This window comes from Netta rufina (genome assembly GCF_964035555.1).
Source record: "Netta rufina genome assembly, chromosome: 8".
NCBI lineage: Eukaryota > Metazoa > Chordata > Aves > Anseriformes > Anatidae > Netta > Netta rufina.
This window is the reverse complement of record NC_140131.1, coordinates 9,231,619-9,258,756: the sequence shown is the minus strand read 5'-3', so window position 1 is coordinate 9,258,756 and position 27,138 is coordinate 9,231,619. Positions and strand designations below refer to the sequence as shown.

General features: G+C 47.2%; 1 protein-coding gene across 1 annotated transcript; it reads right to left on the bottom strand.

Moving 5' to 3' along the window:
* Positions 1 to 5,008: 5,008 nt before the first annotated feature.
* On the bottom strand, positions 5,009 to 24,810 carry DMBX1 (diencephalon/mesencephalon homeobox 1; the record flags this gene model as incomplete). The annotated part of the gene is given in 6 exon segments (XM_084291292.1): positions 5,009 to 5,409; positions 5,865 to 6,219; positions 7,485 to 7,663; positions 11,724 to 11,889; positions 24,668 to 24,699; positions 24,702 to 24,810. Coding segments are annotated over 6 exon segments (1,242 nt in total).
* Between the last annotated feature and the right edge of the window lie 2,328 nt (positions 24,811 to 27,138).

The following is a 27,138-nucleotide window of genomic DNA, read 5'->3' as shown; positions in this document are numbered from 1 at the left end:
GCATCTCTGCCTGTGTGTCTCCTCCTCAAGCAGCCCAAGAAAGCAGGGGACAACACGGCCACTGCTGTCCATGTGGCTGGGAATGAAAGAGAGCGCCTTTGAGGGCTGGCAAGCAGAGGATGCTTCATCATCTCCAGGCTGATTTGGGACACAGCAGGAAATCCACACACACACATTGTTGCAGGGGATTTTGTGGTTGTTTCATCTTGCTTTGCTGGATTTTTTTTTTTAATTTGTTTGTTTCTTGCACTGATCTTTTTGTACCCCTCTGCTATGGGTTTGGGTTGAGAGCAGATCTACTTGGAGAAATAGCTTTTTTAACTCAATAGCAAACACAGGAGGTGTATTGTGTTGCTCTAGGACAGATCATAAAAAATCAGCAAGGGGCACATGGAGGGGTAAGAAAGGAGAAATAGAAAAATCAACACAGCTTGTAAAAAACAGCAGGAAATTTCTGTAATTGAATTTTTTTAAGCCTAATTGAGTTATGTTTCATAGCTACTGTAATTAAACTAATAGAATATGGTAGATTTTAATTTACATTTCCTTTCTACAGAGGTTTATTTAATCCTTTTCATATGAACTCTTCAGAAGTGTCCTGAAGTTGCTTTAAATTGTCATGCCAATGGAAGCACATGGGACAAGAAACAACTCCAGCTCCCTCCTCTGTGCCCACGTATGTCGGCGTTTCCTCAGCAAAGCTGTGCGTCTCCCTTTGGCTGTGCATCAGCAGAACCCTAGAGCTGGTGTAAATTTGTTTCATTATGAAATACCTAAATGAGAAATGGGAAGCAGGGAAGGGTCCATTTGCTGACAATTGTTTTCACATTTGGGAACATTTCTTGTATTACCTACACTGTAAATGGTGATTTTTGGTGGGGGATGTACAGGAAAAATTTGTATTGTTCATTATTCCCATATTCAATACCAAGGGTATTTAAACTTGTTAGATGGAAAAAAAAAAAAAAAAAAAGACGTGGAAAAAAGGGGATTGGGAAAACAACAACAACAACAACAACAACAACAACAACAAAAACACATTATTTCCTGCCTCCCAGCGTCATTAATGGGTCTTTTCTCTCCGGCAGTGAGTATCTGATATTTCTCCTGCATGGTTTAAACACCCCTTTTATTTATTAATATGCATCTCTTGCAAAGAAGAAATTTTGCTGCAAACTCTTACCCTGAATATTGCAACCTGTTTTCTCGTGGGCCCTGATCCTCCAAGGACCATAGCTAAAACCTTTAAAAATTCAGTAAGCAGGATCTGGATCCACAGCTGGTTCAGCAAGGAGAGGGAATGGCAGCAAAGCCACAGCAAGGGGAGCAGACCGGCAGAGGAAACCCCCCAGATACAGAACCTGTCTCAGAATAGGAATTAGGGAGATTCTCTTCAGTCCCTCCATCACTGTTTTTAAAGGACCAGAAGGACCAGACATATCCTTTCTCAGCCTCCAGGCCATGCTGTACATTTATTTAGGGAATGTTCCTTTCATGCATAAAAAATCACTTTGAATGTCTGCGTTACAAAACACAAAATGTTGCTTCTTTTTTTGCATTTATCTGCCTGTGACTGAAGCCATACCAGTGATGCCATGTCCCAGCATTGGGGTAGTGCAGCATCCAAAAGAGATACATAGGATTATTTTTTTTTAGTATTATTTTTATAATAGTTCTTCTATCTGATGGGGTAGGATCTAGGGGTTACACTCCAGGCATTTTATGCCTGTGATCAAAGAAGCTGTGTTACACCAACTTCAGTGCTTGTTGAAATGGATCAAATCACAGCTGGGACAGAGGGGAGGGAATCTTCCTTCTGTTGTTTCTGAGGCTCACCAACAGCTTCACTTTTCTAAGTAGCTCAGGCTGGTGGAAAAGCAGGGAACAGGCAGACCTCACCTCCATCACAAGACAGGGGAGATTTGCATAGGTCCTTCCCACTGGTAAAGATTTTAGGTTTTTCAAATTCAAAGAAGAATGACAAAGTAGTGTCACTCCCTTTGGTATTCCCACTATACACACAGGCTTAAATTGGTTGTGGAGTTTCTCCCTATGATTTTTCTGAGTTCTGCTTTCTTTCTTTCCTTTTTTTTTTTTTTTTTTTTTTTTTAATCAAAAAAGTCCTAAAGCCCACAGGCATTAAAACAATTCACAGGAAAGAGTCTGTTTTGACAATAATTCTTTATGGAACTTTTACAAGCTGGGAACCTAAATTCTTAGTTTTTGCATTTCCAAATCAATTTTCTCATTACCTGTAAGCTTACTCTCATTGTGGAAATTTTGGTTAATTTGACCGTAAGAAGATAACCAAAATTGGCATAAAATATTTCAGTGGGCTTATACAGATTTAAGGCGTGGAGTGTTTTTTCTCTAGTTTATTTTTAAATATTAGATAATTTCATCCTGATTCAGAATGGGAAAAATAATCTCAACATAAGAAATATTCTGACACAGCTGCACCAGGCTGAGGCAGATGAGGAGGACACTGCACTGAGGTCCCCAGGGAGTGACAGAGTTCCAGATGTCCCCTCCCCCCGTTTGCTTTCTGGGCTGGGCTGGCACCATCCCAATGTCCAGATGCTCCATCTGGGAAGTTCCTGGTGTCTGCTCAGCCTGTTGTAGGGATCACAGGGGATGAAGGGGATCAAATACCAGAGTAGTGTGAGATGTGTGAAGGTGATGAATATTAAAATCATTTTTTGCACCGAGGCAAAGGGAAGAGTCTTCTCGCATGGCTTGGTGGGGAGGTCCTGTCTCCCCAGGGAGGATCACAACAAATCTAGTGCTGGGTCAAGGGAGTTTATCTCCTGTGCTCCGTGCCCCTGCCTTGCATGATATAGCTTTATTCTGGTGTCCCCAGTTTGGGTGACAGGCACCCACTGCTACAGAAGTGAAAGCTGGGATGTTCAAAGGATCTTTTTGGAGACAGTAAATGTGCTTTGGAGGTTTTAATTTAGTCGGAGTCCTTTGAAAGTGGCAGCCAAAAATCTACTTCCTACAAATACATTTGGTTTTGGCAAAGCAAAGAATTCTGCTGGTCACGGGACCTGATCTGACAAAGTCAGGAAAACTAAAGCAGGAGAGAAAACCCCAAAACTAGAGTATTGGCAGAACAGAACTATTTAAGGAAGATGTTCCATTTTCTTTGGAATCTGGTGTGGTCAAGGAACTGCCCCTCCAGAGCTCTGCTCTTGCTACGGCTTTATGAGGGATAAAACCCTCATTTCCCACCAAACTTGGCTATTCTTACGTCTCAATTTACAGGATTTACATGCTTTTTCAAGAGGCATTAGTAGAGCTGAAAAACACTCTTTCCTCCCCGTGTTTAAAGAGGTAATTTGACCCGTGGCTTCTGCATTGGTATGAAGCAAGGCAGGAGCAAGAGGGGCTGTAGGCTATGCACATGCTGCATCTACACTTCTTTAAATCAAGTATGGACCAGATGATCGTCTGCAGCAAATTAGCCCAGCTCTGCTGTTCATTAGTGGCAGATCCGGCTGACACCCTTTGGATTCAAACCTAGCACCTGCCACAGAGCCGGTCTGGATTGTTGGTCCTAGGCAATATCAGATTAGATGTGAATTTCTTCCTTCCTTTGCTCAGTGCAGTGGGTTCAAAGGATTTATTTGGCTTGAGAAAAAAATGTAATAATTTGGATTGGCTTGGAAAAAAAAAAAAAGTAATTTAGATCGGCAGAAACATTGCTTCTCAACAAGGAAAACCACTCTGGATTGATTCCTGAAATGAAACCTTATTCCAGTAAAACAAGACCCATGCTGTTGACTGAAATCACTCTGTAGTCGGTGAATTTTGGTTACTTGCAAACCTTGTTCTGGCAAGTTTACCTATTCCTCCCCAGCACCAGAGAATACAAAGCCCCTGCTTATCAACTGCTTTGCCTCCAGCATTTCAGATATTTTTCACTTGCTACATTTTCACTTGCTAACCAGGTTCTGAAGCTGCAGGGCTTGAGGGTAGAGTTTGGTGATCGGAGCATTTTTCTAGGCACAGCTTGCATTAATCATGGTTTTGTCAAAGAACCATATAATTCATGGTGTATGAACACAGTGGGCGTTCATACAAAGTTTTTATTATTCTCTATTGTCAAAGCTAGACCAAAATGCTCTCCAGAAAGAAAACCCCATAATTTGTAAACAGAGGACTTTACACTTCACCGAAGATCAAAGAGGAGACAATCAAGTAAAAAATAATCCTGTGAATTTGGATTTTGCTTTTCTCCCTAGCCAGCAGCATTTTGTCCTCTGTCTTTGAACAAGTGCCATTAAAAATTAAAGGAAAAACGCTTGCCTTTTCAGAAGTGCTTAAGCAGGAAATTCACCTTTGCATCATTTCCTGGCCATTACAGAATTGGTTTTAGCAGAGAAGAGAGAAGTGGAGTGGTGAAATGTAAAATCATTTTTCTTTTGCAAATCTTTTCTTTAGGACACTGACCCAAGAAGAGCAACTAGCTGCGACCTGAGGTCGGGAGGATGGCTGATTTATAACTCTGATACTAGCTACTAAAACTGAGAAAAAAAGGGGAATAAAAACAAAAGAGGTCACAGTTCTGTAACACTGACAGTAACACACAGGTGATGGGTGCTTTCAACATCATAAACTATGTACAAGACAAAGCATGACTCTTTGTTTTCCCAAAGAACTCAAGAACAACAACAAAAAAAGGGTGTATATAACACAGTTGGCACATTATCGCAGGGATGAAGAGGGGGGGCTTTTTCTGAACGTGACAGGCTTAACTCATGGCAGTCCAGAGGGACAGTTCATCTGCCTAAACACCTCCTCTCCCCCTTCCTCGTTAAATATTTAGCAAAGACCAGGCCGGTAGCAATGTCTGACGCAAGCACGGTGCTAGTAAGACGTTAGCAAATGCAAAGTTTTCCCTGAAAGGGAGCACCTTACTCCAGGAGGAGATGAGGGTGGGCAGGGGGTCAAGGAGTGACACTTTTAGTGCCAGCCTTTGGTGCGTCGTCTCGCGGGCGATGGTGGCTCAGTTGGGGAGGGTGTCAAGCCCAAGGGACGCCGCGTGCTGCTTTGCCCGGAGCCGTAGGTTCTCAATGCTCGTCGTTTTACTGTTTAGGCTTGGGAGTGAGCTGGAGGCCTGCAGGATGGGCGAGGACCAGACCTGCTGAGCGTGGGAGAGTGACTGGTAGTACGACTGACAGTGCAGGGAGCTCAGAGGAGCCATGTTGACGTTCATGCCCAAGTAGGGCATGGCGGACGGTGTCCCCATTTCGAAGGAGGAGTAATGGACCAAGTTGTTGGTGGCTGCCATGTGCTGGCGGAATTGCTCCTGCAGGCGGAAGAGGCTCAGGGGTGAGGAGGAGTAGGAGTGAGTCTGAGCCAGGCCACTGCTGGATGAAGGCGTCACAGTCGCGCTGATGGGAGACTCTGTAGCAGGAGGCAGAGGGGATGGGGGTTATTTCTACAGGCTGGGTGCAGGTGATGATCTGCACTGCAGCACAGTCTTCTCTCTTACACCAAGAGTGCAAAAGAGAAGGATTGTGTTAGCTCAGAAAAGCTAAGACGTGTCTGATCCACACCGGGCATCTTATTCCCTAGAAAATGTGGTTGACCTCTTTTCTGTGGCTTTGCCACTGCTAATGGGCACTGTTCTCCCAAGCTCTAATCTGAGCAGAAAGCTTTTGCCCTTTCTGCACTCCTGCTTCAATGGACATCATGCCCTCTATGGGCCCCAATTAGTGTCAGGGACAAAAATACAAATCTGAGCAACCTACCTGAAAGCATTCACACAATAGGGAATAAGGGGCTATACCCAACCACCTGCATCTCCCTTGGAAACATCAAGTCCAGACCCCAATCACCATCAAGATTCATCCCCTCACCTGCTTTCGGGCTCGCTCTCTTGCAGTTCAAAGCCTTGCCGTCCACACCAGGGCTCTTGTCCACTTTAGCCTCATCCAAAGTGCTCTTAAACTCCTCCTCTCTGTCGGTCTGGTCCTCGGGTGCTGACTCGCTGGCCGACTGCTCCGACAGGGTGAGGTTGAGGTCCGTGCTTACCTCGCTGGGGAGGCTCTGGGTCTTCTCAGTGTCTGGCGTTGTGGCCTGGGTCTCCAGCACGGGTGGCTCTGTCTTCCCCTCGTTGTGGCTCCCTTCACAGTCCTTCTGCTTCTGCAGCTGCTCCTTCTGCAGGCTACGCTGCTTCTTCCGGAATTTGGCCCTCCGGTTCTTGAACCAAACCTTCAATGCCACAAACAGCATGGGAGAAAAATGGTGAAAATCACACATAGTGCCAAAAGTAACATCATTCAGCTGGGGAGCTTCGGGGGACCCCAAAGCACTGAGGTACTGCATGCCCATTGTGCCCAAAGATCATTCCACTTCGCTGGATCTTAGAGCTCTACCTTCTATTAGTGCTTCTACAAATAGCACAATATATACACACATATATTAAATCAGTCTTTATATTTATTCTCTAAGCCACATCACTGTTTTGTTTTGTCTAAATTGTTCAGGTTGTTGTGTCCAAACAGAACGTCTTATAGTTGAGTATGACAATACTGCATTGGCTTACAGTACTGTGCTCTAAATGTTAATTTCTAAAATAAAAACAAAAATTCTAAAATAATTTTAACTGCACCAAAACTATGGAAGGAAAAGTCAAAGTAAGTCATTATAATTATAAGTCATGACAGGCATAGGCTGATATCTTGGAACCAAATCTAAGGAAGGGGAGGGAGAATCCATATTTTTTAACTAAAATCAGTAGACATGGAAAAAGCATATTTGCAAATATCCTTAGCGTTGTTTAGTTGGTTAAATGAAGGTCAAAATATATTGACATTTATATAAAATAATTGTTTGTTTGTTTGTTTTACACTACTTATCCATTTAACATTGAGAAGCTTGTTATTTAGTGTTTTAGAGCCCAACAATGCAAGAACCTCCCTACCAGCAGGTTGCATTAGTTGGAACTAAAAACAAATTAAAAAAAATCAGACCTTGGCCTGAGATGTTACAATTATTGACAGTGGTGGAAAAGAGCAGCTGGAATTACTTGGGTTTTTGCTCCTCTGAGAAAGCCAGAAAAGCCTTGCAAATAAATAAATAAGTAGACTTCTGTTGATGTTTCTAAAATTTCCCCCAAAGAAATGTGAAAGAACAAATGAAAACCAGTGTACACTTCAGACAATCCTAAATTTAAAAAATATGCTTGTGGATTCAGAATTTCTTTAGCATATGTGAGACTTCAGATGAATGGTTTAGGGGTTGGTTTTTCTTTTCTTTTCTTTCTCTCTCTCTCTTTTTTTTTCCCTTTCTCATTTATGGCTGTTGTTTTTCCTGTCCTCTTTGACAACCTCTTTGACAACTTTATCTCCCCTCAAATCCTTCATTACACTAGAAGAATCTTGAAAAATTGAGAGAGAAGGTCAACCCTCTGGGGGTTATTCATTAATTAATTAAATGAATTAGTCCCCACTCACAAACCCACAAAATAGCTGTACCTGGACTCTAGCTTCAGGTAGATTTGTGCACATAGCCAGCCGCTCTCTCATCACTACATCTGGATAGTGAGTCTTCTGGAAGGTCTTCTCCAGTGCCTCCAGTTGCTGCGCAGTGAAGGCTGTGCGACTTCGCCTTTGTTTGCGGTGCTGGGATCCATAACGTGCCTCCAAAATGATGTCTTGAAATGTACAGCCGTTGGAAGACAAGAAAAGTGGCCAATTTAATTATTGGAATTTGTATGCTAACAGTCGAATAAAGCACTTGCTAATACCAAATGAACCTGAACCTACAAAATAGTGTTCTCATGGGCTCTAGATTTAATAAAACACATGTATGCATTTTGCTGATTAGTTGAGATGTCTGAGGAGGTAAAATTTCTGGCTAGAAAGCTTATTCTGGAGTGAGAAACCCTAAGACAGATGTGGGAACTGTTGAAACTCCTATGCTAAATTTGGTTGAAGTGAGCCAACCTGCTCCAGTGTCAGTGGGGCAGGACACGCATACGTGCAGACCTCACTGTGTCATAAACTGCACAAGGCTCTTTCATTAATAAACATAATTAAGAACAAGGAGAGAAGATTCACTGTTGTAATGAGAAGAGCCCAACACTGTGTGTGATATTCTCCTTGAAGCCATGGGCAGAGCTCTGGTAGGCTTCAATGCTGCCATGATGTGGTGTGCTCATCAGTGGGAAGAAGCCATGCAGTTCAAATAGAGATGCCCTGAGCCTATTTTGTTGGCTGCAGCTGCATTAGGAGGCATGCATCTTCCCAGAAACCAGGCTGAGCTGGCCCTTCTTTAGTGTCTTGTATGTAGCTTGCCGTAGTCTTCAAGCCATGATATTGGAGAGCAGTTCTGGGCTCCAGTTCAGGAAAGCACTTAAGCTCATGAGCTTATGTGTTTAGCCTGAAAGCATGTGCTTTACTGAGCACAGACACTCTCCAGCATCTGGGGTGGAAAAAGCAGCCAGGAACCAAACCCAGCTCCACTGATTGCAAGCCCAGAGCTCATGCGCTGAGCCCTTCTCAATAGAGATGCTGCTCAGAGGGTCTGACTTTGCAAACCCCGCTTGCAAAATTGAGGGCAGAGAAGAAATTCAGACTGGGGAAAATCTGAGGCCCACATTTAAGGGCTTATTATTTTACCGCAGGCGTTATTATTGCACAACAGTTAGTGGGAGTAGAAAGATCTTAAATCAATGAAAATAAGCTATTTTAAAATGAAAAAAAAAATCCCTTTATTATGCAAGCTGGGACATGTTGTACTACAGTGTTGGAATGAAATACTCAGTCTGGCGAGATGTTTGCTCTCAAAGAGGAAAACGCAGAAAGAGCTTTAGCAGTGTCTGGTATCATTTTTAATTTGGTTAAGAATGTGACTTCCAGTAGAAGGGAGGGATAAACACACTAGAAAACAACCTAACAGGAAGAAAAATCAGCATTATCAATGTGTGGAGCCAGATGAAGGCTCTTGCTGCTGTTTCTTTGCGCTTTTGTCACGAGCATCGTGGCATGAATGTAAACAATAAAACAAAACCTGCTGCCAGGCCGCCAGTCCCAGAACCACAGAGCTGGGTTCCAAATATGTCAGCTAACGAGCATAGCAAATCAGCTCTGCACCGCTCGAGCATTCCTCTTCCAAACTTCCAGCTGTTCCATTCTAGGTCAGCAGTTGTAGCGCCCTTCTGGGCTACGGCCAAAGCAGTGTGGTTTTGGCAACCTGGAAAAGACGTGATCGGGCTAAAGGTCTTCGGCCAAATACAATACAGCCTTGGTTGCATACAAGAGACCTTTGTGTTCAAGGTATCGGGGCTCTTGGGGGAGTTAAACCCCTGGTAATAGCTGCTGCTTTGGAGGCAGCAGCGGAGTCCTTCACACGCTGAGACACAGCGCACCGTGCAGCCAGGCTGGGAGCAGGAACCTTCCAGGAGCAGAAACCAAAGCTACCCTGAAATGCTTTTCAAAGCTAACATTTTGTTTCAAGTACAAGAAATAAGGAGAAAGGACGTTGGTTTAACACCCTACCTGGAGGCTGCAATATTCCTGAATTTTGAGAGTAGAGGTTAGACCTACCAGTTCCCCAGAGGCGGCAGCTCATGCATTAAGTTTGGCCACTCCAACGAGAGCTAACCAGCAATTATTTTAATGTTTTAACTATGTTTTCAGGCTTTGTGCAAGAAGGAGAATATAAATTGCAGGTGAGGCCTTGCAGTTACAATCAGAAACCTCTGTTTTCTGACTTAAGGTCGTTCGCTTTTGCGCTGCTTTATTCTGACTGTCCCTGGAAGGCAAATGAGATCTATAACCCTGCACTGAAAGATATTCAGAAGTAACAGAATGTGAAGCAGCTGCAAAGGAACCAGCTTGTAGGTATGTAATGCCTTTCCCACCAAAAAGAAGCAGAAAAGGGGACTATGGGATTTAATTCAGAAAGGCTTCCAGGTGGGGTATTAATTTTAAAGATAAGAGGTCAGAAAACTGATTGAATCTCCCAGTCAACAATACGAGAAGAGTTTTTAATCTTTTTATTGTATTTTTTTTAAAGAAAATCTCCCTCTTCTTTTACCCTAGTTAGGGTCAAAAAACATTAAGACCTCCATGCTCTAGTGTAACAGATACAAGTGATTACAAAAATTTTGTGTCTAGGAAAGGGGCACCTTGAGACGCAAGGTCTGCAAGGCACATAGTAGAGTTTGGGATCATCATCTCCCCTCTGACAGCCTATGTGCTGAAAGGGTGAGGGCAGGGGGAGGTGGATTATCAGGACAAGCAAAGTGTCCACCTGTCATCAGTCTGCACCCCAGTGGCAGAGCCAGGATTAGAGTCTAGGTCTCCTTGATCCCACTTGGGATCCCTTTTGATGAGGACAGCGACTCCCAGCCCTGCCCTACAGCCCCCCAGAGCTCCCACAAGCCACAGTAAATGGTTTGAGGAACCTTGTAAGGTGTTCACTCCTTCTTCAACAGATGGATAAAGAAACACTAATGGCATGAAGATTTGGGAGTCAGCAGTCGTTCAGTGATCCAAACAGACACCTTGCCTTTGTATACTGCTCACTTCAGAGGACTGTCCTGGAACTTCTACTTCCTCACCTTACCTTAAACCTATGTCTCTTAAATTTAGCCTGCTAAATTTGTCTGGATAGATTAATTCTTTCACCTATTCTAGGCTGAAAGGAGTCACTCCACCTATTTTTTTTTTTTTTTCCTTAAATATCAGACAGCTAGAAAGCTTGCTTAGAGCAGGCGAGAAATTATTAGACAGTCAGGGAAAATGTGTCCACTCTGGGAAGGTTTCACAAATCGCATCCATTGCACCTTTTTTACTTTAGCTTCAGGGTACTAATGCACTGTTTCTGCATCTCTCCTGTTGTCAGGTCTGGTCTACTACACCGCATCCTAGCCCTGACCTGGGTGATGTGACAGCTGCTGACCATTTGCACTGCAGAAGACTTTGATGATCTCAGCCAGATCTGGTGATTCTGTGGTACGAAGAAATGTAGATATATTTGCCCTACCATACCAAATATTTTCAGCTCTCCATTTAAACAAATCCCTCTACCAAATCATAAAAAACTACATGGACTTTGCACTTCCTTTTAATGACGGTAGGGAACGCAGTGCTGTTACACCCATGGTCAAACACAGCCAAACAGATCAGATGCTGTGGAGCAGCAGCTTCTGCCCTGACATTGCACTGGCAACAATACTGTGTGAATAACAGCCTCCGGGTAAAGCCACATGTGACTTTCTTTGAGACTAAAAAATCTCTTTTATGGAAGGTAAAACACAAGAACAGCTGACAGGGAGCCAGCAGGACCTTCGAGCATCACCCAAGCTGAGTGGGATCCCCTGGAAGAAGTAGGTCAAGGTGAGACCCAGAGGAGATGCAAATGAAGGTTATCTTCCAGAGAGAAAGAAGGTTTAGTAAGATGACAAATGAAAAGTAGCTGCAAGAAGGACCAACGTGGAAGAGCAAACAATTCTGGGATGGCATAAGATGGCTGTTAGGGGATGGCCTGAGCCCCTCAGTGGAGAAATCTGCTTCACAGCGTGCTCATATCCATTATGCTGTTATTTCCTAAGAGCAAAGTCAATCTTTCTGGTATTTGTTGTTCCCCTGATAAAACAGTTATCAATGTCATTTTATTCTCTCTTTTTGACCCCACATAGTGAGGCTGAATTCCTTCTCACTCCCTTCTCATTTTTTTTTTCCCCAAAAGCCATGAGTTGTTCTTACCAGCCAGCCTCTCTGCCAAGGTGAGGGCGTGCACGGAGGGCCGGTAGTCGGGGGCGTGCTGGGCTTGCTGGGCTGCCTGCTGGTGGAGGTTGTACATGGCGCTCAGCGAGTTCATGGCGTGCAGGGAGTAACCATTCACTCCATAGTGCTGCATGGCGACATCAACCTGGAAAACAGTGGACAGAGGAGAGAGGTGCTGAGGGACACGCTACTCCAGTGCCCCGGTGTCTCAGCAGAGCCTTGGAGATGCAGAGATGAAACTTCAGCTGCTGTGTGCAAGGCTCGTTTCCAGCCTCGCAGCTCCAGCAGGTTCTGGGGCAGGAATCAAAAAAGCTCCTGTAGACCTAACGCGTTAAAGACAGCAGTCTGGCTTCCAAGCTTAGAGGCTGGCATCTGACTGTATGGATACACGACATGCTGAACAAAAAATGGGAAGGGATTTTTCAGGGTTGTTACATGCATATCATAATAAAAGACATAATATTGTCATTCCTTTTAATGTACTGACTTACCTTCATCCCAGAACTAGCTAGGGTTTTGTTCCTATCATTGCATACAGTGAGCTGTTCAATATTGCCATTGCTCTGATGTCAAACTCTTTTCTTTTTTTATCTGAACCCACTCATGCCATTTATTTACATCCATGCTTCTTAAGGGTCTTCATAACAAAGCCCAAATGATAGGGGAAAACTCATAACGTAAAGTAAAACAAATCTGTAGCTTAATAGGGACAAAGGCGTTATTGCTAAAGAGGGAATTAAGGTTTGCAATAAATACTGAAGTCTCATAGCTCAATAGCAAAGAAATTATTTGGAAAACAAACAAACAAAACAACTAATTTTTTTTTGTTTGTTTCTACAGTGGGCTCTGCATGAAACTTCAAGCTGTTTTTCCTTACAGACCGTCTGTAAAACTGAGCTAATATTGATCCCAAAAGCTGAGTGATGCTTCATTCACCCGTGTTATAAATGACCGAGGGCCTCCAGGATGCCATTTCTGTGGTTCATAAGACATTAGAAAGGATGTTGTGAAACATTTGCCACAAAAGAAAATTCCAAAAACTCCACTTAAACCAGTAAGTCATCATCTGGAAAGTCAGTGCAAAGAATGGCCATTCAGAGAAACAGGTCCAGCTGCACTAGTTTTAGGAAAGCAGACAGAATATCTAGGTGACCTCGTAGGAAACAGTTTTGGTCATTGATCATTTGATCATTGGAGGAAGGCGGCTTGACTCCCATGATTTTTAGAGGAACCCGATGCATTAAACAGCAAAATTTTGTATCTAGCTGTTATATGTTGTATTTTTTTTTTTCAGTAGTGGGGACTCTTTAATCTCATACTCATGCCTAGAGGCCTTCATTTTGCATGTAGAGGATTTTTACCATGAAGGATTGACCCTCAGTGAAGGAGGAGGAATGGACACAAATGATAGTGAGCCTCTGGGACTGCACAATCACTGGTCCCACTATCTCCATTGCTCCAATTTCCCATAATCTCCCCCAAAACCTTGATGTAGGACATATGGACACAGAGTAAACTTGTTTAACATCCAGAGACCAAGCTGTAGCTCCTGGGAAAAGAACTGAAGTCTGTGCTGTATGTTCTAGCAATGACCTCAGGCATCTTCTGCCTTCACCCTTTCAAGTACCTCAAAGTTGTGGTGCCCAGAAGCAGAGGTGGGAAGCCATAGGGAGGGGTCTTGTTCCAATGCCCTGACAGCTCTGGGGTGGCTCTTGTTCCTCTAGGATGTTTCCTTTTAACTGGGGGATGATGTAACCCAAGCTTTTGGTATTGTCTTCTCCAAGAAGCTGCAGTAATTAAAAGCTGGTAATTTGGTAATCTACCATCCAGCCTCACTGTGGCTATCCAGCACCTACCTCCTACTTCACTCTGCGTGATGCCAGGCACATCCCTGTGCCCCAAGGAGAATCTTACCAGTTCCAGCCTTTCCTATGATATCCAGTATAAGGGTATAAGCAAAAAGCTACCTCCTACTTAAAAATGCGTACAGATAGTTTTAATATCAATAGCTGATTTATTGAAAAATGTATTTAAAGGGGTCTGACATGTATTTTCTAGCTAGTTGTAAAAATTGGGAGAAAAAAATCTCATCTTCTTTATCATATCCCAGCAATTAATTTTTAATTGATTTTCAAGATATTTTATTACAAAATTTTACCCAAGATTATTTTTAGGAAAAGCAAAAACATCCCCAAATAAAATAATTTGTTCAACCTTCATCTACACTTACTGAAGCTTTATTCATTCCAGTGGAAGAGAAAGCCAAAGCTGTTCTGAGCTGAGTCAGAGTGACAATGGGTGCTTTTGGTTTGGATGCTGACCATGCATGAGGATGCCATTGCTCTGCTCTAGCCGAGCTAAAGGAAGATGTAAGCAATGCCAGAATTGTGGCATGTACTAAGGAACAAAAACGTGTCCTAGTGACACGTGCTGTCAGTGTGGCCACCAGAAGACATGTCCCATCACCTGGAGGAGGGAGGCCAGGCTGAAGCTCACTGCAGGTCCCACCACGGATACTGCTAGAGGTGTCTGATGCAGTTTTGCCAGGTTTGGCCCTCAGGGTGGAGGAGCTCCCTCATTTTTTGTGCAGCCATGTGAGGACACACAGCCTGTTAAGTGCCCTGGGCTGCTGCCAGAGCTCAGTCCCTAGCAGACACCAAAGAATCCACACCAGGGCTCAGCCTGGCTAAGAGAGACATGGGAGGCCAAGTGTCTTTGGCTCCCCATCTCACAGAAATGCCTGTTTATTTCCTAATCCCCTTGCATGCTCTTATTTTTCACCAACCTGGCACATTCAGGGAAGAACAAACAGGGAGAGGAGGCGAATATCCCTATAACACCCAGTCCAGTGATGTGCCTGGAGCCCAGGCTTCCACTGAAACACTCGTTCCAGGGAGATTTCAGGTTATTTGACCATTAAAAACACTCGTGTGTGTACACATGTGCTTGAACAAACTCTTCTGAGTGGCCTAGGAGAAAGCGCATGAATTAAAAAAAAAGTTAAAATAAATAAAATGATAACAATGGGCTCATGAGCAATCCATATGCATCACAGCCTTCATGATAACAGTCTGGCATGCTGTGGTGCAGAGCTTCCCAGCCACTTGTGCAGCACAAAAATCACCACAGGTTTTGTATAAAAACGGGGGAAAAGAAGATATCTTGCATTTACTGAGCGAGACCATTCAACCTAATAGGCAAAGTTAACTGAGACAGCAAACAGCTCCTGCTTAACTGTCAGCTCCAAGCACACTCCAACCCCAATAAATTAAATATTTAAAAGACATCATGCAGCAATTTTTTTTAATGGAGAAAGCCATTCATCAAGCCACCGCTGTGTTTCACAAGCTGTCGAATAGTGCTTACACTGGTTAAAATAATCTTTATATTTCATTAAGCAACCAAATAAGCTGATCCCTCCCCACTGGCTGTATAGATGGTTTTAATTTTCGAAATCTGCAAATGCATCTTTTATGTCTCTGGGTGGCTGGAGGGCCTCAGAGCAGCCGCGGCCAGGAGCAGGATGAGCGCAGCCACCTGCGTGCAGCAGCACCAGGCTGCGAGATCCCTGCTCCTCGCCTTCTCGAGCCCAGTATCACCACCCCAGTCCCAAATTTCACCTATAGCTCCTACCTCCCCACAGACCCCTCTTTATTCATTTATAATGCTTAATTTGATGCAAAACGATGTGCACATATAGCAGCCGGGGATGGAAACCCTGTTATCCCGGAGCAGAGCTGCGTTTCTCCAGCTGCAGCACTGCTCCCACCCATCTCTCCCCAAAAGCAACCCCCAAAACCTCACGTTCCTGTAGAGAAATGAGGGGAATGCCACATGTTTCCTTGCCAGATGAAAACTCCTATTCCTGGTGGCTTGTGTTTCTGTATGCATGTAATTCAAACAGGTCTGAGTACAATAAAACATTTTTTAAAAATATAATATTGAACTTTTCTGCAAAGTACCTTGCATTTTACACTCTACAGGGAAAAAAAATAAAAGAAAGAAAATAAAAAGACCTAGAGCTGTATTAACTGCACCCAAAAATCTGAGATGGGTGATGTTTTCTGCTCACTGCTCTCTGCATTTCACCCTTTAACCCCCCTCCCAACAAAATGCCGTCAGTCAGCATCAGGCTTCACACGCCAGCCGGCACAAGGCATTTAACAAAAATACAGAACTGACAAAACTCATTAGGGGAGAAATGTATTGATCCCTGCAGCCTGTAAACCAAGGTGTCACTGTGCTGGCCACAGAGTTCATCCCCACGGTGAGCCGTCCTGGGCGAGGACATCCACAGCAGCGCTGCTCTGGAGGGAAACAATTTTAAACCAAGACAGTGGTTTTGTTCCGCGTGTTATCCTGGAATAAATGCACGTGCCCCCCTTTTTCCCCTCCCTGGTTGAAACTGAGGAATTTTCTTCAAGTGTTTATTCTGGCCATTTTTCCCAGGTAAGAGTAGAAAATGCCAAGGACAAGACACTTGCCATACTTTCCATACACAAGCATATGCCATGGAGTGAAATGAATTTGAGGCTGGGTGTATGATCTGATGCTTTGCAGGGGCTTTGGACCATTTTCTCTTTTCCCTGCAACTGGCTCCTCCCAATACCAAATCATCCCAAACTCAAAATAGTACTGAGTCTAAAGTCACTGACCTATATGGGATGCTCAGATGCCACCATTAAAAATGGGGCAATAATACCTATGAAGTTAAAAGGAAAACTATTCTTTTTCTTGGAGGAGTCAGGGATAGCTTGTCAGAGCCTGCTTTTGTTACTTTGTTGTTTCATTACATGTTTCTGAAAACTGGGGAGGGTTGGAAGGGGAGGGTGTTTGGGGTAGAAAATAAGCTGTACTAAACAAGTAACATCCAGATTTTGACAGCTCATTGGTAGAAGTGAATTTCAATGCCATAGTTCATTTCTGATGAAAAGAGACGAGCCAGAGATGCACGCAGGTTTTGGAAGAGCTCTGCACCATGTCAGGTCTGCACCTGGAAGCAAGACACAGCTTGGCAACGGGAAAAGCATCAGGGGAAATAAAAAGTGGAAGAAAACCCAGCACTCACGCGTGAACTGTGCCTTGGCATTTGGAGTCCTGCAGGTGACAGAAAAATTGGAGAAGCCCCGGCACATTAAAAGCAAAGTTGCAGTCCTCCAGCCCGGCACAGTGCAGGCAGTGCCTGCTCGGTCGGTGCAAATCATTGCTTGCGTTTCTCTGTGCCGAGTGTAGGAATCTGGTCACTATTAGCAGGGAGGGACAGAAAACTGTTTGTGCTGACACTGTCCCCGTTACCACTGCTGGCAATAAGCCTCGTCAAAAATAAAATCACAACAAAACATTCCCCTGCTCCTAGGGCTGTTCTGTGGTGTGATTTCATGCTCTGAGTCCTGGTTCAGAAAAGCTTCAGATCAGCAAGATGGATAACGAATCCATCCCTGCTTATCTGACAGCCAAGTAAAGAGGCTCCATCTATGCACAGACAGAGGGTTTATATGTATTTGGTACTAAATGAATTACATACCTAGGGGGTGCTGAATAAATGATCCTTGCAAGAGGTTTTCTTCAATCTTATTTTTCTTATGTCCCTAAATCTTTAAGGTATATAAAAGTCCAAAGTCGTGTAAGATAATAACCAGCATGCTATAAATCTCTTTTGTTCCTCACGTGAGATTGTTTCCTTAGACTTTCGGCAATCTCACCTTTGTAGTGGGTGAAATATAAATAACTTCAAGTACTGCAACACATCATATTTTCTCATTCAGACATCAAAGTCTGGGAGCAACACGCACCAGAAAAACAGCCTTCTGGAGGGCTCTTCTCGTGGCCGGAATAAAGGAATTGAGAACAGTTCCTAAAAATCGATTCCCCGTTTCTAATCTACCTGCAGTATTTTTACACCTGTGCACATTCCTGGACCTAAAGGCAGTTAATTTCTTAGGGCAGAGTGAGATCTTAATTATGCCTGGTCTATTTGAACAAGTTGCAACCCACCAAAAGCAAAACCTGAGTTATTACACAAATCCTCAGAGCTCACATTTGGCTACGATGACCGACCTTGTTATCACTGTTCCACCCCACTTCAGCAACAAGCCAGCTGGACCTTCCTCTGGCCTTTAAAATGAAAAATATCTTTTTTTCTGCTGAAAACCAAGAAGATTGCTAGCAGTCGAAACTGGAAATAGTGCAGTTTAAGAGCAGTTCTTGTCAAATAATTCTCTTTTTTTTAGAGCTCTGATGCTGAAGAGTACAGCAACTGCATTTGCAGCGCTTGTTTGTTTGCAGCAGAAGTACAAGGGGATCTGAGGGGGGTGTAAGTTTTAAGAAAAAAACCTTGGAGTACCCTTTTGGGGTGGGGGAAGCTTCATTGCCTGTCTCTACCAGCTTGGGCACCAGGATGCCAGCGGCTGGGGTAGCAGGGTCTGGCTGGCAGTCGCTGTGATTTTTATTTAAGGCTTTTGTGAAACTGCCTTTCCCCACTCCCCAGAGCCCCAGATAACAGCACCAAGTGATTGATTCGACAGTTCCTGGCAAAAGAGTTTCCAGCGTCTGTGTCAGCGGAGGTGCACTTTGAAGGACAGCCCAAAATAAAATAAAATAAAATAAAATAAAATAAATAGAATTAAGACACCCTCACTGACATTGCTTTTGGCAGGCACAATTTTTAAGACCTGGAGCCCGGTGATTTGCAGCATAGGGCCAGGACTGGCATCACCAAGCATCACTGTGGTGCTGGATCTCTCACTTGCTGTAATTTACAGGTGACGATCAGTACGTGCAGATCGACTCAGGAGAAAACTCCCTCAGAGCAGCATTCAACCCTCAATAAGCGATTTTATAATTTGTGTTGAAGCAGAAACATTTTCCTGGGTAAATAAGAAAAGCTCTTAATCTGAACATCACTTCAGGTCTAGTTTCAGGATCTTGGTCTGCTTCCAGCTCAGTCAACAGAAGAGAAAAAAAAAAAAAAAAAGAATAAAGCACACATTTTTAGGCAGATTTCTTACAACTAACATCACAGTGGAAAGCTGAGCCCGCAGCCCAGCCCAGCCCCGAGGAGCAGGAGCACTCAGAGCCCAGCTCTGCCTGTGTTGTGTCCGTGGCTGTGGAAGGCAGCATTGTGCCGCAGCCAGGCTCCGACAGCCCTGCCCCGGCTGCATCTCCCCAAATCCCACACGTGGAGTAGCCTTGAAGTGCTTGAAAGCGATCAAACTACTGACTTCACAAACGGCTTAAAGTGTTTAACTTGGCTGCTTATATGAAGGGGAAAAAAAAGTACTTTTCCCCTCACCCTTTCCAAAACAAGCATGTTTCTGGCTTAGTTGTATTTGTATGTGGTTTTTCTGGCTCAGCCCTTCCTTTTGCTGTAGTGAAAATGGCTTTGCTTGAGAAACATCAGCTCATTCGCCTTAGTGCTGGCAAAGAGAATTTTCCAAAGTGGACAACAGGAGAGGTCCCAGAAATCCCAAGCCCTGCCCTTCAGGGCAGCACAAGAGGCGGCTCTTGCCTTGCTCTCTGCCCCCCAGACAGTTTTCTGCAGCGTATTTGGCTGCAGATCACTTGCAAGGTCAAATTGAGTGGCCTGAAGGAACACCTTTGGGTCAGTGGCAGGGTTTGGGGGAATCTCTGATGCCCCTGGAAGATGCAGCAATGTCCTGGAGGTTTCTACCCGTGATGTGACCAATACGGGGATGTTGGGCTGAGGTGGGGACACACGTTGGTTCCCTTCCACTCTTCCTCTGGGCAGCAGCTTCTGGCACAAGGAAGGGGCAGGCAGGGCAGGAGGGCAATTTCTCCACCCCTCCCAATTCGTCAAGTGAGCCATGAGCTCTGGGTGCTAACCTGAGAGCAGTCAGGGATGGGAGAAGAGAGGAACACACCTCTGTGACACGCAGCAGTTTGTGCCACAGCATTGGAGCTTGCCTCCCTTGGCACAAAAATGACACTTCTGGGTGCTTTTTCAGCTGCTTAGCTGAAAAGCTGTAAGGCTATGACACCAAGCACAATTTGGCTTGAAGCTGATTTTGAAGAGATCGAAAGAAGGAGCTAATTCTGTAGGGAACAGGAGCTGAAAGCCTGAACCTTGGCCGCTTCTGCAGGTACGGTGGGCTCTGCCCCTGCGGGTGGCGTTTGCAGGGCTCTGAAAACTACACTCACAAAATACATGGTGGCAGTTCCTTCTGCTCAGACTCAGATCAGCGATAAGGCAAAATGACAGGCAAGTGAAAAAGAAAAGGAATAAATCCTAAAAGGCAGCTCCAGCAAATCATAAAACTGTGGAGAACTTTTAATACCTTAAAAGAATAAGACCAAAGATTTGACTTTTCCTTTGTTACAAGGGATAACACTAATTTCCCTCCTACCACTTTAAAAAACAAACAAACAAACAAAAAAACAACTATTTGTGCTCTGTGACTTTTACAAGGGGCTGGAAGAAGACTTTTGTCCCCCTAAAAGTGGGCCAGGAATTGGAGCCAGCAGCTGGGCAGGACCATGGGTGCATGCGATGCTGCCTTTCCTGTAAGCATTTGGATAGATATACAGAATTAAACACCCTTGCCAAGATAAGCAAGATGTTTTGGCCACCAGCAGGTGATCTGAGCCTTAAGGAGCTGTAAGACGGGCAGAGCAGCTCAGTGCTTGGTTTTGCAGGGAGATGCACAGCCCTGCAGCACACTCACGCAGCTGGTTGGCATCAAGGAGCTGCACACATCTGATTTCTGAAGCTCCCTTTGCAGGAGCATTTTTTCCCCTCCAAACCCCATCAGCTCACCTGGCTTCCCCTTCCCAGAGGACCCTAGTGGAGTTCCCAAGCACTCTTTTCTCCCTAAAAATACTTTATGTTTTGTCATCTGGATGGTTTGAAGCAGCGTTTCCCAAGTCAGCACTCGCTCTATGCAACCTCTCCCAGGAGAGCTGTGCCAGCAGCTACCAGGAATGAGCCACGCTCGTGCTGTGGCCCACCCACAGCTCCTGGCTGCAAACACCCGCTCACCACCGCTGGCAGAACCGCGGGTCCCTGCCAGCCCCGCTCCAGCTCCCATCCCTCCCTCGGTGACCTTCTCCTTTCCAGGAGCCTCGGCTGTGCCAGGCATGCTTTAGAAATCGTAAATCACGGGCCTGATCCCAAACCCAATGGAGTCAATGTTAAAAAAAAAATAAAAATAAATAATAATAAAAAAAAATCAATTCCAGCAGTTTTTGGACTGGAGGAACAAGACCTGAGGATCTTGCCTAACCCTGGTGCCCCATGAATTAATTTCTGGGCATTTAGCTGTGTTTCACAGTTCTCCATGCTGTGCAACAAGCATGTGGCAGTGGATGTTTCCCAGAAGCAGGTTAGTTTATCAGTAGCTGAGTCAGATTGGTGAAGTGGGGTTTTATTGTATCCTTGCTCTTCAGCATTTCTCCTGCTTAATGATTTTTGGCAAAAGAGGTGAGATAACTGTAAATGTTTCCATTCTGACATGGGCACTGGACATCAGTGCCGAACCTTTTGAAAAGGCTCAAACCCAGGTGACATCTGTCACTACCTCGCCAGAAGCATTTCCAATCTGAGCTGAATTTTGGGACGCCTCTGAGAAACCTCAGACCGAATAATTTAAGTGCTGTCTTAGAAAACACGGGCTACTTCTTTCTGAAGGGCTTACCTATTGCTGCAGCAGCAAAACCAGCAGGTAGCCGCATCGGAAGAGCCTGGTCCCGGACCTCTCCTGCAGCACCTTTGTCTTGTAGGGCCGGTCGTGGGGAGGACAGAGGGGAGAGGAGCTGCTTTCTCTGGCCTCCTTTCATTAGCATCCCCTCTTTCCCAGCGAAGCTTTCTTTTAAAGGAGAAAGGCATGACACGAGGAACAAAACCCGCTGCCTTCGCTCCCCCTGCGCCTACATTGTGCCAAACTTGCCCGGCCCTTCTCCCCGAGCAGCGGGAAGCCTCTGCAGCCCTGCAGGTAGCTGGGGAGAAGCAGCATCTGCACAGCTGGGTGAACCAGCTGGGTTTCCCGAGCCGGGGAGATCTCTGCAGGAGCCCCCTGAGCTGCACGAGTAGGAGAACATCCCATTTGGGCATCGGGATCTCGTGAAATTAGCAGGGAAAGCTGGAAAGCCACACCGACTGGCTCGGCTCGACAGCCCAATTTCAGACATTTTTGCCTTGAGTGCGTTGGTGTAATTCAATCCAAGCTCTCATCAGTCACGGGGGAGCTCGGAGCTGAAGTCGCTTTTACCCTTTCACGAATTTTCGGCCCTAAAAGCTCTTGGTTGCTCGGGAGCGAGGGAGGCACACGGAGAGGGGAGAAGCCGCAGATCCCCTCTGTGACCCTCCCCGGTCCCGGGCAGCCCTTTGGGGTGACCCCCTCCTGCCCTTTATGGGGGGGGGGGCCCTCACCTGTAGGGGGACACCCCTGGGGCTCCCCCAGCCTGCGGGGTGAGGAGGCGCAGCCCCCCAAGGAGCACGGCTCCGAAAAGGGGAAAGGCGGTGAAAAACGCTTGGGGGGGGGGCTCGGAAAGTTGGGTCAGGGGGTGTTGGGGTTCCCCCACTCAACCCCATGCAGATTTCCCCCCTCGTGTGTTTGTGCTCCCGGCAGAGGTGAGAGCAGAGGAGGGAGGGAGAGGGGGGAAAAAGCCCTCCGGCCCTGCCTTCGGGGAAGCGGGAGGCTACTTCAGACAAAACAGTTATCCATTAACATCCAATTATCACTTGGTCCAAGCCATTAATTATAAATCAGCCTCCTAATTGGGATAATTAGCTCTCTGCTACTTAATGTAGTATGACTGATGCGTTTGGAAAGAAGGTAATCACTCCATTTGTTTAGCGTTAGGGGAACAAATCCAGCTCGCAGGGGTTCATTTCAGCCTTAGCCCCGACCCCCCCAAACAGGAGAACCTCTTCGCGGCCCCAGCAGTTTTTTGGGAACAGGGACAGGGACGGGCACACGCAACCCCCCGGGGCTGGGGCCGGGCACCCCCCTCACACGCCCCCCGCTTGGCTGGGGGCCGGGTTAATTGGAGGGGGTTAATTGGAGGGGAGGGGGCCGAGCCTCGGTGTGACCCCTCCGGAGGAACCGGGGAGCCCCTTCCCCGTGTCCCCCCGCCCGGCTCCGCATTTAACAACCGTTCAGGGAGAGCGGAAAAAACTTTCTTTCTTGGCAATTCTGATTTTTTTTTTCTTTTCCCCCCCTTCCCCTGGATGTCTCATTAATGCCGGCTGCTCGGCGAGCCGCCGATAGCTGCGGGACATGATTAGATATTTATTACTGTCATTTACATGGAAAACTTGAGCTAACCAAGTGGAACTGGAGGGGGCCGCCGGAGGGGACGGGATGGGGCGGTGGGGGGAAGATTTTAATTTTTTTTTCCCCTGGCTCTGGAAGACGAACCCGAGAGCAGGACCCAGCCGGAGCCCGGCCGGCTGGAGAGGCGTGTTGGGGGCCGAATCCCGCCGAGCCCCCCCTCTATGGGACAGGGATTTGGGGGCCGAGCCCTCCCCGGCTCCCAGGCTCCGCGTTTCGTTTGGAGAGGGAGCGGGGTGCGCGCATTCCCCTGGAAAACGAGGGATTTTCCCCCTTTCTGCTGTCGGACTCGCGGCGACCGAAGAGATCCTTAGGGACAGAGGGAATTTGACCTGGGATGCGCTGACCCCAGCTCCCTCCCCATACCGGCGGGTGTCCCCCCCGAACCGCGAATCCGCCTGGAAATCAACGGAAAAAGCAGCTGGGGAAAGCCGGGGGGCTGGAGGGATTGGGGGCACCCCAAGACTCCGGTGGAGGGTGCTCCCAGCCCCTTCTCCAAAAAAAAAAAAGAAATAAAAATAAATAAATAAAAGCAGAAAGTCACGGCGGGTCTGGGCTTAAACCGCATCTCCCACGGCGGAGAAACTTCCCGGAGCGCTTCGCATTGCCTAAAGGAGCCCGTGCCCCCCCCATCCCCAGGCGGGACCCCCCTCCCGGGAGGTCACCCTCGCCCCCCGGCGGGTTTGCGGTGCCCCAGCAGCCGGCACCCACCGGGACGCGGAGTTTTTTTTCCCGACCAAGTGCTGGCTGCGCCCCCCCGCCCCTTCCCGAGCTGTTATCCCATGGCCCGAGGGGCGACTCTGGCGGAGATGTATGAGATCTCTTGCGGTAAAAATATGCATGCTGATCCCCATTTGGTTAGCCCTATAATGGAGGTGTAAATAGGTTTCGACTGCGAAGCCCTTAATTTATCACCCGAGCCTGACAGCGCAGGTCCGGGATTTATATACCTCTTAAAGTCAGAGCGGGGAGGGGGTCGGGCCCCTAGCTCTTTGCAGGCGGGTCCCCGTCGCTTTTTTTTTTTTTTTTTTTTTTTTTCCATCTAACCTTGCAAAAGGGTGGTGCAGGGGGATGATTTTCCGTAGAAACATCCCTTAGCGCTGCCGGAATCGTGCCCTGCCACGCGGTCCCTTCCTCACTCAACTTCAGCGGCACCGGAAAAAAAAAAAAAAAAAAAGCAAACCACAGCCACCCGGCCCCACTCGGGGCAGTTTCTGCCGCCGGCGGGCTCTCACCTTATTAAAACATCATTATGTAAATTGGGGGGAAAAGTTGCACTCCCCCCTCAGAGCCCGGCAAAGGAAAGGATGCGCGGCCCCTGCGCTTTCCCCACCCGCACCGGAGCGGGCTTCGTGTGGGCTGATAGTCGGGGTTTCGTCTTAAAAAATGAAAATGAGGAAGCACGATATACTCCAAATAAAGCAAAAAAAATTTTAAAATTAAGAAGGGACAGCAAGAGGACACGACTCGCGCTATAGCCCTGGCTGCGCCTCTCCGCGGTGCGCGCATCCCTGCGAGCTTCTCCGCGGAATCCCCCCCCCGGGAAAGCTCCCCACTCGCGAGCAGACCCCCCGACCGTGCCCTATTCCCCCCCCCCCCCCAAAGACATCCGGAGCCTGGGGGTGGGGGTCTTACCTGGGGCGGCGGCGGCGCAGCCTGTCCGCCCGCGTGGGAGCGCCGCCACGCGTGGGAGCGCGGCGCGCCCTACCCCGGCCGCCCGCGGTGCCTGCGCGCTGCCTCCGCGCCCGGCGGAGCTGCCATCTACCGGGAGGCTGCATTGAAGAAGGATTTTTAAAAGGAGCTTCAGAGCGACCCGGGAGCTACCCAGCAGGATTTTCAATGGTTCTCCATCCTGTCAATCAAAACGGGGCTGCTGATACATCCCCCCCCCCCCCCCCTACTCTCCATCCTCCCCCCTAACTCTTCTTACCAGTCATTTACTCCAAGCCGAGGTGTAAACGCCTAATTAAATCCCCGGGAGCGGATGGGATGCCGCTGGAGGGAGGAGGGCTAGAGCCGGGGCCGGGGGGGTGATGAGGGCCGTGAGACATAGGGGAGGGAAGCCGTGCCCCCCCCGCCCCGTGGTTAGCATCACGCTGGATCAGACCCTGAAGTTTTCTTCTCCCCGATATCCCCCTGTGAGCTGGGGTGTGTTGTGGGGGCAATAATCTTCCAGCGTTAATCACAGAGCCGTCGCAGCTCCCCAGACTGATCCTACACCCCTCGGCTGGTCTCTAAAACGGGCCGGGAGGGGGCAGAAAAAAATGGGGAGATAGCGGGGGGCTTTGAGGAGCGGGGGGCTCGGAGGGGGAAGGGAAGAGAGGAGCAGAGGCCAGATAATTCTGCGGAGAAGAAACGACGGGTTAACGCATCACCTCGCTTTTACTCTATTTTATTTCATTTTAACACCCTCACCCGAAATATATACATATTTTTTTCGGGACATAAAAGTAGGAAACCCGTCTCTCTCTCTCTCTTTTTTTTTTCTTTTTTTTTTTTTTTTTTTTCCTCTTTTCTTTTTCTTTCTTCCCCTCTCCGCGGGATTTTCGCAGGTACCTTCCCGTCCAGCGGTCGGGCTGGTTATCTGGCAGAGCTAACTAACTGGAGCGGGGTTGTATTTGCTTTTCAGCTTTGCCATGCCTTCGCAGCAGAAAGAGCAGTTTAAAGCCTTTAGAGAGATTGCTAATAGATGCCAGCTCCTTGCCTTTAGATTCTCTCCCAGCCCAGAAGGATTTAGGATGGGATTGGGAGACAAGACGCCATTTCAGGCTCCAAAACACCCTGTTTTAAAATGACTGCGGGTAAGAGGATTAAAACAATAATACCCTTCTCTTCTTGAAGGTTTTTTTTTCCTCTCTCCCTCCTATAGAAAAGATTTCTTCTCCCAGAGCAAAACCGTTTAGACAGGAATTAAGGGAACAAGAAAGAATAAGAGGGGGGGAGAGGACCTTTTAATTTGAGCTTGATATTTTGTACAAATTCTGACCAAAAAAAAAGAAAAAAAAAAAAGAGGGGATCGGTCTGTCTCAAGACACCAGAGGCTCCAAGTGACACTTTCTTGTATTTATTTTTATTGTATGAGGACTTTTTCCAGGGGTTACGCGGAACCAAGTGATTGTCCCGGGGAAGGGGTGGGGGTGAATCTATTTAAATCTGTTCCAGCCTCCTCCAGCCCTCGCTGCCCACGAAGGAGGGGAGCCCCTCGCCCTGCCGCCCCCCGGCCCCGATAATTGATAACCTCCCGCTTTCGGCCGGGAAACCGATTGGGCGAAACTCGGCTTTTCCCGTCGCGGTTTGCGCTTTTCGGGGCAATTTTTCGGGCCTCCGTGCCCGGTTTGCGTGGCTACCCCATCCCCAAAAGCCCACGGGGAATTGCTCCCCTTGCCTTTTGGGGTGGCTGTGCCAAGGGAACCCCCCGCACACCCACACCGGGGTTGCGACCCGCACCGTCCCCACTCCGCTAACCACAACGAGTTGCGGCGGGGACGGGAGGGGGGCAGGCGGAGGATGCTCCCCAAATTCGTGCCACCCTCCTGGAAGCCCCCCCAAGCCTGCCGGGCAGCCGCCCCCCCGACCTGTAGCTCGCAGGAGGCAGCCCCGGGGTGCAAAAAATCCGCCCAAGCGGCCGGCAAACTTTGCAGGGCTCCGTGGTTGAATTTAACGGGGAAAGGACCCCCCCCCCCCCCCCCCGTGTGCCAGGGAGGAGGGGGCGAGGTCCCCTCTGTTGTTACTGAATTGGTGCTTGCAGCCCAGGCACAAAAAATCCCAGCCCCTCCGCCCGCGGTTACACCATTGTCTCGCCTTTCTGCTCGCTGAGCTATTAAGCACGGGAGATTTTGGGATTGCTTCGATGAAAAATCCTTAGTTTTAATTCTCCTCTTTCTCCCTCCCTCCCCCCCCGGAAGAATTAATAAGAGTTTCTCTCTGTCTTCAGAAAATCTTGCCGGGCTCTCCAGCGACGGGGTTTCTGCGCTTTTAGCAGCCCCTCGAAATAAATATCTGCGGTTAATTCAGCGAGTCCCGCAGAAACGAGTAAATAGGCGAGCATCCCCAGTGTGCCCGCACAGCTGGTTTCACGCAGTTCTCCCCCCTCCCCAACGTATCGA